A 12,035-nucleotide genomic window follows, 5' to 3' on the forward strand; every position below is an offset into this window, starting at 1 on the left:
AGACATTTTCAGTCTTCTGCCCTTGCTTCTCTCCTCAAATCCTTCATCCTCTCTGTGGCCCAAACACCTCCCACTCATGTGCTGTGGTCCTTCCTACGACCCTCTGTTCCATCCTGGAAGCATGTCAATTTCCCTCCTCCTGGTCCCCCCCAACCATGCTGCTGTATCCTGCAGCTGTGTCTGTTTGGTACTGGATAGACAAGAGGTGGAATTGCCTGGAAATAAGTGTGTCCTGACTGGGGTCATCAGGCAGCTCAAGCTGTGTCTCTGCTATTCCACTGCAATTTTTCCCTAAAACCACAGGAGCATGAGTCTGGGGAAACCTCTGTTCCTGCAATCAGTGTAGTTTGTATTTGCCAGTTGGTTAAAAAATTGGTTGAGGGGAGGTGTTAGAGGCAGTTTGATTAGATTGATCATTATCTTCCTAAGAAAGTGTCCAAAAGCCATTAATGAATTGTCTTTGTGTCCTAAACCTATGAAAATGGTGAATGGTCTAGCAGGGAAGCCATGTGAGAAACAGCTGAGGTCTCTTGGCTTGTTCATCCTGGAGAAGAGAAGACTGGGGGGAGGCCTCATCACAGTCTGCAGTTTCCTCACCAGGGGAAGTGGAAGGGCAGGCACTGATCTCTGCCCTCTGGTGCCCAGTGACAGGACCCGAGGAAACAGCAAGAGGCTGAGTCAAGGCAGGATCAGGTAACATACTGGGAAAACAGTTTTCCCCCAGAGGGTGGTTGGGCACCGAACAGGCTCCCCAGGGAAGCAGCCACAGCACCAAGCCTGCCAAAGTACAAGAAGCATGTGGACATTGCTCTCAGGCACACGGTGTGACTCTTGGGGCTGTCCTGTGTTGGGTCAAGAGCTGGACTTTGACAATCCCCGTCAGTCCCTTCCAAGTCAGGATATTCCATAATTCTGTGAAACTGGACCTGAAATGTTTCCTTCACTCCAGAAACCAGTCTGTATTAGGAACATAACTCCCACAAATCCCTTCACTTTCCACAGAAAAAAAAAGGGTCACAGACTTCCACTATCAGCTCACATAATACTTGTAATTACTCATGTTGATTCCAATACATGGAAAAGGCATATCAAAATTAACAATAAGTAGAAATTTCCCCCTTATTTTTTCTCTCTATTAAGTTTAGAGTAAGATTGATTAATAAAGCTTGAATTCTCATCAGCTGGATGCTGACATGCTCACTGAGATGCACTCCCACTAACCTAAGTGTGCACCTGAAGAGGAATTAGGGAGAAGATGGCTGTGAATGGTTAGTTCTATTTTAATACCTATATTAAATTAATACTGGGAAGTATTATAATGACATAACTATGTAGGCAGATCAGATAAATATTGACTTGTGGTTGACAAAGAGATGATTTAAAATACCCACTGAGTTCTGGCCCTGGCCATGCACTTTCATTCCTGCTTTCCTCTGTGTTCCTGGGTGAGATCCTATCCCACTGGCATCAGTGGCAAGGCTCCCAGCTGCACCAGCAGGGCTGTAATTTTACTCTTTAAATTAACGTTACAAACTTTTGTACATGTTGTCATATAGGTGGACAAAATCAGAATGAAATAGTTTTGAAGACTCTTTCTGTAACACAGCGAAAATAACCGTGAAGGGACTATGATTTGAATGCATCCAGCTTTACTGAAGTCAGTCTGTATAGAATGAATTAAGCATATTGCTTAATATGCAATTAATGCATATTTTAAATTAAATGCAATTAATGCAATTTTAGATTAAAATTCCGTGCTTGTGGATTTTTCACACATCCAAGAAACAGGAAAAAGAAGATAAATGTTTCCCAGATACTTATGAGTGCACCTAGTAAATTTCACAGCTATTAAAAAACAAACCCAGAAGCAAACAAAATAGTTCCCCCAAGTAAAAGGGTACAAACACATAACCAAGTGGGCTCAGGCTGCCTCCCTCCTCAGTCCCTTTGAGCTGGTTCTCTGACAGAGAAACCCTCTTAGCCAGGGCTGAGTGTGCACACACCAGCAGTGAGGAAAGCACCTGAAACATCCTGTCACCTGGAGGCTGGGCAAACCTCTAATGATAGAAGATTGTGTTTGGAGATGATAAAAGAAAACGAATCACACAAACAATTAGATGAGATCTATGGAGTCTGCCCTGGCATGTGGATGGGGGTGATGGAGAGCTGTCCCCGGGATTCCTCACAGACACCACATGGCCCATGGCCATGGGCTGGCCTGGCCCCAGCCCAGGCTGGGTGATGAGATGTCTCTGCCCTCTCGAGAGCAGTGGCACTCACAGGGCCTGGGTGAGCATCTCCTACGGGCACAGGGACACAGTGACTTGCTAAAAAGCAAAGGAACACAGCTTTGGTTTCCAAGAGCTATGGAAAGAAAAGCCTTGATGCAATCTTGCATAATTTGGGATATTTGAGAATGAAAAAAACCCCAACAAACTTTAAATGAGTCTATGTTGAGCAAATGATGATTGTGCAATCCTTATACAAAACATATATCTGGGAATAGAAATGGGCTGTTCTAAAAAGAAAAAAACGCACTGATGGAACTAAGGCTAAATGTTTCAAAAGTAGGAATCAGCAAGGACCACCTGTGGAAAGGTTTGTAGCCCCAGAGCTAGAGGGGCATCTTCCAAGTGATAACTCCTCTCTTTCTGTGGGAAACTCTGCAGCTGTATCCAAGGGAGAAAATATATAAAGATATATCCTTATAGGTGTATGTGTGATGTACACATGTAGGAGTGCAAATAATTGGGAAAAGAATTAAAAGCTGATTCCAAAACTGGACAAAATAAAACCAGGGACAACCCAGGGCATATTTTACACCCAATAGATGAATAGACAGGAGATGAGCCCATGATGAGCCATGGGCATCCATGTCTAAGTGTTTTTCCCAAAGATCTCAGTGTGATTCAGGGCATTCTATCTTCGAGTTAAGAAAGCACCTTGCGGTGCTTTCTTAATGAAAGAGAGACAGATTATATTCTTTTCTGTTTTTCCTACCAAGGCCATCACGGCAGGAAAAACACCAAAGAAAGGAACACGCTGAATGTCCTGTCCTCGCCAGGAGGGGCCGCGGGGTTGGGAGCCAGGGAGGGGAAGCGCAGGGCCCGGCCGGCAAGGGGCGCTCCCAGGCGGGGCAGCGTACCTGTGCGGGGCGGGTCATGGCACCTGTGCCGGCGGGGCGGGGCGGGGCGGGGCGGGCGCACCTGTGAGGAGGGGCGGGGCGGGCGCACCTGCCCGCGGCCGGCGGGGCGCGCTGGGGCCGCGCTGCGCGGAGGCTGGCGGCAGCATGGCCCGCCTGCTGGGCACCCTGCGCTGCTCCCAGCCCGTGGCGCGCTTCCAGCGCTCCTGCGGGCTCTTCCTCGCCGGCGACGAGGGCGGCGGCAACCCCGCGGAGGGGCCCTGGGACCGCGGCGCCTGCAATGGAGCGGGCGCGCTGCGCTGCCCGGCCGGCGCCGGCCGCGCTCCTCCCGGTGGGGTGCGGAGCGGCCGCGGCCCGCAGGTAAGTGCGGCGGGGGGCCCCGGCTGTGACTCAGCAGAGCCTCCCCCGGCACTGTGGGCGCAGGGACGCCCCGGGAGGGTCTCCCCGCATCCCGCCGCCTGCCCGGGCCGGTGCTGGGAGGAGGGGAAAAAGGGTTTGGGCTGCGAACGGGGAGCGCTGTGCAGTGCCGCAGCCCGGCTGCATCCCGGCCCCGCGGGGGAGGCGTCTTTGGGTTCTCCGCGCTCCCCCATCGCTGACGCCCCCGGGATGGGGCGGTCGGTGCCAGCGGGAGCTGCCTGTAGAGGGGCCTGCGGGACACCGCAGCCTCGCCCCGGGATGCGGCTGGGAGGGAGCAACTCTGTTCCCCGCGGGTCTCTCTCCGTGCGGGGTGCACCTGCGGCGGTGCTGCGCTGTCCCCGGCCCCTGCTGTCCGCATCGGGTGGGGCTGTGCCCGCAGCCGGCCCCGCCCGGCCTGGGCTCCGAGTGGCTCGTCCCTGCTCAGTGCAGCCGAGGTGCCATGGAGCCAGGCTCAGCGCCCAGCGCTTCCCGCTGGCCAGGCAGGTCGCAGCGTTTCCCGGCACGGTCTGTAATTCCCTTGCGTATCAGAAGGGAACAGGGAAGATATGATGCAACCCATGTGTACAGGTCGGACGACCTGCTTTTTCTCTTACTGTAATGACTTGAATTCATTAGCAGATCGCCTTGTGGTGCCTTTTGGAAATCAGGTGTGATAATGGGCTTCCAAACTCTACCTGCAATATAAACATGGACCAGCCGTGAATGTCACAACTCTACCACTCCTTCCCTTTTATACTATGTTGCCCTTCCCTGTTCCACATCCAGTGCCCAGATTCTCATTTCAAGCATCTAAAATTCTTCCTTAGCTGCTTCTCGATTCTTTCTCAACTAGATGTTGCTCAGTCTGTTCACTTCTGAACTACAGTAAGCTCTATTTTGGGTAAATTATGCAGATAATTCACTAAAAGATTTATTATCAGTGCTTTCTTTTGAACAGTGACGTAGTTCACATAGCAGTGTTGATACTAAAATCCTGTCCAAGTTAATGCTCTGTGAATGTAGCTGTTCACCTTGAGCTATTGTTTTGGGTTTCACAAAGTAAGGCACAATTACTTTTATGTGAAGGGTGAATGGGTTCCAGGTGAGACTCCGTGAAACTTGGAGATAGAAGCAGAAGGGTTTGTTTCCACAGAATTAGGACACTCACTTCTGAAATACGAAACTGGGTTCAAACATCCCCAAAATGCAGATGGGAGTAATGGCTTGAACAGTGTTTCAATGAAGGACTAGAACTATAAAAGACAGGGTCTCTCTGTTCCTTTTTATCAAAACTGGAAATGAAAAGTCCATTTTTACAAGGAGGGTCTTTTGCAACCTGACAAGAAATATGAAAAGTGAATTTGGATCTCCCTTAGGCTAAGGCTCAGACCCCCTGCTTTGTTGCTAAATGACCTGGGGTTACCCTGATGTATCTGGAAATAACCAGGTTTAGGAGTTTCATTTACATAGGAAATTCCTTGCCCACAAATTCTCTATGGACAGTGGCATTTTCTTGCTGTTAGCTGCACGTGTTTGCAGAAAGGTGCTAAAGTGCTGCTCCTGCATCTCCTTCCTGGTGACCTTGTGTGGCTCTGTGTTCATCCATCCCTTCCTGAAACTTGGGAGTTTCAAAGTCCTTGTCAAGTTGATTTCTATGAGGTAGTAACTTTCACACTGCTTTGTCTTTACTGTCACAACTGTCTTCAAGGTTCTCAGGTTCTCCCATGTAAGTTCTTGGACAATCACTAAGGTATACCTGTAAAAACAGAGTATATTGCATGCAGTGAAGATGATGTGAATGGCTTACTGGATGATGGGACTGCCACAGGTCCATCTCTCCAGGACATTCCCCCTTTCTTCAGTGCTGGGTCTCAGGTCCCTGCATCTGACATGGGCTGGATTGTGTGCCAGGGTGGCCCAGCTGGAGAGATTTTGGGGAGAGGGAGCTGAGGGCTGGTAGCTGGTGGCAGTTTGGGAGGGGATGGACACACCTGGTAGGGGGAGATGCCATACTGCATGGAGAGAAAACAGGATGCCTCAAGAGGGTAAAAGGACAGAACAGCTCTTCCTCTGGAAGAAGGAAGCTTTTAATTATTGCATACATTTGTGCCAGAAGTGCTGTTCGTGATTCTTCAGCATCTTCTTTAACCTGGAGATTAAATGTTAAAAAAAAAGGCCACAAGGCCTGATTACAGTGGTCAGCAGCAGCATGAGTGGCTGTGTGTCTGAATCTTTGTAAATCAGTCCTGTCTGCCTCACAGGAGTTGCCATGAGATGAGACAAAGAATGAAATGCTTAGATGTGACAGCTGTGGCTGCATGTGCTTCTTAAATATTGAATCAGTCACCTAGCCCATGTTCTTGATGTTCCTTGGTTACCAGACCATTTAGAAACACTTTTTAATACCTCAAATGAGAACTCTGGTGTCTGTGGAAGATACAGAATGGTGCTAGTCCAACACACTAACTGGGTTTGTGTCCTGGCTTGGACTAGGCTTTTAGTGGAGAAACTGACTGGGTTTATTACTACAGAAGACAAGAGAGAAACTGCTTGTAATTATCCTGTCTCTAGCTAGTACTACTTTCTTTTCTGTGCTGCTTTCTATTATTAGTTTGTTTCACAAGGAATTTATTTCTGGAACAGCTTTAAAGGTATCTTTTCCCAACACTTTGTATGAAATCCTCAAGCTGTGCTCTTAAAACCACCAACTTACTACCTGAAGCCTTCTCGGTGTCCTGTGAGTGGGCAAATAAAGGCTACATATTTTTAAAAAGTGGAGTTTTGCTTATCTCTAATCTCCTGTTGGACTTTTGCTCCTGAAATTGATAGCCTGAATGAAAGGGAACAAAGGAAAAAAGTAATCTTCTACGCAAAGCTCTTTGTAGAGATTTGTTTGCCTTTCTCCACTCTTCCTTTCCTGGATGCTTTATCATCTCAAGATCTGTCTTCCTGCCTTTGAGTGAGTACAGTTCATGTTTACATTGTAGTTATTCCTTAACCGTCAGAACTGCTCCGAACTGGAGCAATGTTTACAACCTGCCTGATGATGATTAGTGATTGTATGGTTCTTGCTCGTGCCGTAGGTGAGGAGGATAATAACCAGGATAACAGCCAGGTGATAGTAACAGAAACAGAGAAGGTAGGTACAAACTGCACATTCATCTCAGCACAGTCCCAAAAAATGTGGTGAATTACTTGCAAGATATAGATGAAAACACTGCTTTTGCTGTGATGGGATGGCTGGTAATTTGAAGCATGCTTGCTCTAGAGTCTGAGTCAAGGTCTGTCTCCTGTGGTGATTCCTTGCAATAGATTTTTTCATCAGCCTCAGAGTCTTGCATTTTCTTTTAAAATTGTTTTGCAGGCTTACTTGGTTTCACATTGTGTCTCTTTCTGTGCAGCAGTAAGTTGGTGGTAGGTTCAGCAGGAGAGGCAAACCCTTATGAAAAAAGCCCAGGAGCCCTGCTAGGAGGACAGGCAGCAAAGCATTTCTGCCTCAGGTGCTAACACTTTGTCCTCCTAGAGAATACAGCTGAACTTTTGGAAGCTCCTCCATTTGGAGCTGCAGCTGGGGAAACACGAGATCCAGTTTCTTATTTCAATGGGCTGAGCACAAGGCTCACATTCCCCAGCATCACTCCTGTGCTCTGGTACTCCATGTTCAGATCTCCCCTACCTGGTGTGGTTGCCAAGGGAGCTTGACTGTCCTGCATGTGTCCAATTCTTGGTTTAAGGTTTAAACCTCTCTCCAGGGAGCAGCCTGGCATCCCCTCCAGAGAACAGGCTGCAAAGACAGGTGTGTGCTGTTTGTTACCATCTCATCTTTAGGATCTTGTTGCAGAAACACCTGAAGCTAACGAAAGTTTGTGAAGCTGTGCTGATTGCAATAGATATCCTGTGTGGTGCCTGCTGCTGAGAGAGTGGCTGCTGCTTGGGTGGGTGCTGGCACAGGGGCACATGAGGGGCTGTGCTGGCAGCCTGAGTCCTTACACCAATGATGATGATGTGCTTCATGACTCAGTGCTTCCTGGCTCACAGCCTGAGTCATCTTTTTGGAGGCCACTGGACCTTGTAATGAGGAGCTGTCAGGATCCTAGGATTAATTCCAGTGCTTGGAGGTGAGCCACTTACTTCTTTATAATTCTGCTGAATGTCTTGGGCCATTAGTTCAGCTATCAACCAGAATGATAAAATCTAATCTGCAGTCATTTTTCTCCTTTGGGTCTCTGGAGAACAGGAGTAGATTTAACAGATAAGAAGACAGAGAAAATGTGTTCTGGGAGATTCCTTTGGACAGCCATTTCTTTCACTTTGCCTTGTGTTTATGCTCTGCAGGGAATGTGTATGGGTCATCTGGGCAGTGGGAGGTGACTAATGACTGCTATAGCAAGTAAATCTGAGGTCTAGAAGGTACAGGTAGTGTTGTCTAAATCATGAAACTTTTATTTAAAATGTCTGTTCACTTTCCTGATTTAAAGGGTTTCATATCAGTTCAGTGTAGTTAGCACCTGTAATTTACTTTCCCAAGGTAAACTCCTATTGGTCTAGATGTAATGCTTTTAAATGGAGATAAATTGCTGATTTATTACTGTTTTATTTTATTACTAAATTTTGGAATATTTATTACTAGCTATAAAAATAAACAAAAAATATGTTTGATCTTTCCTTTTGAAGACAGCTGGCAGTTGCAAACCACTGTTAATAGGGTTCTGTGAGCCTGTGGGTTCTGACACACAGGAAGTGGTCACTATCACCCCAGGCCAGGTCATTGTTACCCCTTTGCAGCTTGCTCCACTGGATGGCATTATAACTGCTTACTTATGTCAACCAGTTTAATGAGGTGTATTGCCTTTAGTGTTTCCCCTTACCATCTCCATTTGCAAAGGGAGAGTGTTGGGGTACTTTATTTTACAGGAGGAGTCAGTGTCAGACACCTCAGTTGTGCCACAAGAGCGAAGCCTGGATGTTTGCAGGGGGAAGGGTCCAGAGACATTAGCAGTGAGGAATCTGTTCCCTGACAAATATACAGCCCACCCACCAGGATGAGTGGCATGAAGTAGAGGGCAGGGTAAGCCAAAGACTGAAGGAAGGGTCTAGGGAGGAGAAGGGAGTCCTTATGGAAGGGCAGCTGACCCCCATGTCACCTGCATGTGTGAGGTGCCAGGGGGAGAATTGATCTGGCACTGACTGAAGTATTGAAGCTTGCAAGCACCTGCCAAATAGTTCCAACAGTGCTGTGCCAAGGGGACTGCAGCCACAGAGTGGCTCATTCAGTGGGGTAGGAGATCCAGCAGAGATCCTTGAAGCAGCACTTGCTGGCAACATCAGGTTACATGTCGGTCTCCTTGTGTGTTTCTCCACCAGAAACAGAGCTGACATTGGCATGGCCTGTACTAATTGCAACTAATAATGAGGCAGCAAGTGAGTTAAGAACATCTTATCTGCAGCTCTCCTCCCAGGGGCAGGCTGGCTGCTGAGGTGTCCTCCCATGAGCCTCTCCACAGCCACAGCTGCAATTTGAACATGTCCCTTCCTCCTTAGAGGGGTCTTCCAGGCTGTAGTTAATTTCTGAAATAAAATCTTAGGGTGAGAACAAGCTCTTTGCTCTGAAAAAAAATGTAACAGTGAAGTCCTGTTCTCCATGGTCATTGGCCATTCCTGTAAACTTCTGTTGGGTTGGACTAGGTTAGGTTAAGCTTCTGTTGAGGATCTCGTCAGACCTGGTGTGCTGAGGGAAAAGTGAGCGAGAGTCTTCCCATTCTTCCCTCTCAGTATCTCTGCAGAACACCTTGGGTATCCAGCAACCCTGGTAACACTGACTCATTTGGTTTTGGCAGGAAGCCAAAGCTAAGAGGTGGTGGTGCTTGAGGGAGATGGGTAGGTGTGTGGGCAGGGGGGCCATCTAATGCTGTGCAATTGGAAAACTGCTGTTTTGTGGCACATCCTTCTACCCAAAACCAGTTTTAGTAACACTGTACCTCTGGAAATATGAAGTACAGTAGAGTTTCAGAGGAATCTGGTATCTGTTTTGAAGCTGGAATCCCCATCTTTCTGAACCGCCTGTAATTTGCTTTCTCTGTTTCTTAACTTGTGTTTTCCTCCCTCTGTCCACAGACACTGGTGCTACCTAATCCTTAAAATACCTTCCTCAGACATTTCCAGGTGTAAGCTCTGTGTTGCACCTCACAAAATTGCAGTCTAATTCTCATAAATTAAAATGCAATTAAATAAACCTGTTCTTCCACTGTAAAACAGGGAGGAAGGAAGGCTTTTCCTTCTGCCCTTCCCTTTACTGCCTCTCTTGCTGTATTGCTTCCATACTGTATGAATTGGTCAGTTCTTCCTGGAGTGTGGGAGGATGCTGAAGTGCACGAGAAGCTCACCCACCACATCTGTCAGGGCAGCTGAAACAGCAGTGTCCAACCTGCCCAGCCTCTGCCTGGCGAAGCAGGGCTCAGGGAACGAAGGAGGTGAGCTCATCAAGGAGAAGTGCACAGCCCTATTTATGCTGGTGTTGTGCAGCTTTCTTGGCAGGAAAATGCTGCCAACACCCATCAGTAATTCAAAACAAAAGTGCAAGAAGTGGATGTCTCGAGAGTTATTCCAGCAATGGGAATGACCATAAGAGGAACAGCTTTCCATAAAGAGCAGGCAAGGAAATAAATGCAGAGGCATTCCCCTCCACGTCAGAAAGGTGCATACAGGTGTGTGCTCAAAAGTCTGAAGATCATTGTGGAAGGCAGACCTGTTGGAGTTGCTCAAAATTACACTGGGAGAAAAAGGGTAAAACATAATTCTGATCCCATGACACCACTGTGTGGAGAAGGTCAGATTGTCTTGCCTTTTTAAGAGCAACAAGCTCTTAAAGTATATTAGCTGGTAGGTCTGAGGGTTTGACTAGGTGATCTTTAAAGGCCCCTTTCAACTCAAACTATTCTATGATTCTCTGAGTCGTGGATGTCAATTCTCCAGGCATCTGCTAAGAAAGGAATATAGGAAGTTAAATGGCCTGTGAGTTTGAGTGCCACGATGGAGACCTTTTGATGGAAAGTGATGAGAGTCTCTTCAGAACAGGTTTCATAGCCATGTGGAAATCACTAGCTGGAAATGTAGGCATGAGAGGCATGATGACTGTGAGATGAATTTAGAAGAAGCTGCAGTTAGGCTGGAGGATGAGAAGAGAAGTCAAATAGTCTTGTCAAGCTGAAGGTATGGTTGAAAATTTACTTCTATTCAAGAGGTGCAGATACTTATTGAAGAAGGTGTAGACTCAACGGTAGAATGGAAAACAACAGATGTGGTAGAGATTTCTTGGAGGAAAAAAGCTGATATCACAGGTTTGACATGGCTCACTGGTGGCAAACCTCTGAAAACTGCCCACAGAAGGAATGACATTGCGCAGGACTGTTCCTTCAGCATTGCTGAAGTGTCACATCTAGTCTTTGGGCTCTGTAATTCAAGACAGGCATGTTAGGTGCTGTGTCTGGAAAATGCTCAGTATCCCCTGTAAGAATTACCAGGTGATTAGGGAGTGGAAGAGAGGACAGTTATGTCCTTTTTGAATGCTTATAACAACCTTCTCCTGCGTCAGCCCTCTGAGGAAGGAGACAATTTGTTCCTTGTCTGCAGTAGATAAGAAAATAGCCATAGGTTTAAATTTCAGCAAGAAAGTTTCAGGCTAGGTGGCAGGAGAGCAAAGCACTTGGAGATTGCCTGGAGCAAGCAGTGGAGTTTTCACCTCTGGTTCGGTAAGGACAGGTTAGACAAACTCCCACCAGAGTGATGGGAGTGTAAGCCATCATCCTTGGTGGGCAAGCTGGACCAGCCTTGGTTCAGGTTGTCTGTCAGGAAATGTGAGGCTGTCCATCCAGTGACTGCAGGCATGGTCCTTCACAAGCAATTTCAATCTCCTTAGCAGCCACTCCCCCTTATATCTGAAAGAGACTTACTTCTGTTTCTTGAAGATGGCTTTCATTTAGGAAGAGAACATAATCAATTTTTCTTTCCTTGATTCTTCCTATTAATTGCCTAAACAAGTTCTCTGTCAACTCTAGTCTTACGTTATTCCACTTTATATTTAAATGACTTGGCAGATTCTGGTACTTCTATGTGTGTTCCTTCAGTAGAAGGAAGGAGGCTAATCATGTTACTTCTAGAGCAAGATAGAAATAAACCCTATAATTCAGTCTACCTCCCAACTACTAATCAGAGTAAAAGGGAAATAAGAAGATTAAAAAATGAAACCTTCACACATCAACTGAGGTATCTTAACTGTGTTCTGGACCCATTGCAGCTTCAGTGTGCTGGGTGTGTGTTGATGTGCAGATGTGTGTATCTGTCTCAGATGACCGTCCTTTACAGGCTGAAGGGGAGACTTTGGATGAACACATACTGATGTAGAATGTGGTGGCTGGTGTGAGGAATTAACTCACAATGATGAGCATTGTGCCCAGGGGACAGTGTTGGTGGAGACCTGAATGTACCTTTCCCATTTTCT

General features: G+C 47.0%; 1 protein-coding gene across 2 annotated transcripts in view; it reads left to right on the forward strand.

Moving 5' to 3' along the window:
* The first annotated feature begins 3,252 nt into the window (after positions 1-3,252).
* SGPP2 (sphingosine-1-phosphate phosphatase 2) overlaps positions 3,253-12,035 on the forward strand; it is a 35,936-nt gene continuing 27,153 nt past the window's right edge. Inside the window, exon 1 of one of the 2 annotated variants that reach the window (XM_069024304.1) lies at positions 3,253-3,502. In XM_069024304.1, coding sequence (XP_068880405.1) covers positions 3,290-3,502 — 213 coding nt within the window. In that variant the 5' untranslated portion in view covers positions 3,253-3,289. Of the gene's footprint in view, positions 3,503-7,450; positions 7,657-12,035 lie in introns of those variants that run through there. The other variant, XM_069024305.1, reaches the window with a different exon arrangement.

This window comes from Aphelocoma coerulescens, chromosome 9 (genome assembly GCF_041296385.1).
Source record: "Aphelocoma coerulescens isolate FSJ_1873_10779 chromosome 9, UR_Acoe_1.0, whole genome shotgun sequence".
In the NCBI taxonomy this organism is placed as follows: Eukaryota; Metazoa; Chordata; class Aves; order Passeriformes; family Corvidae; genus Aphelocoma; species Aphelocoma coerulescens.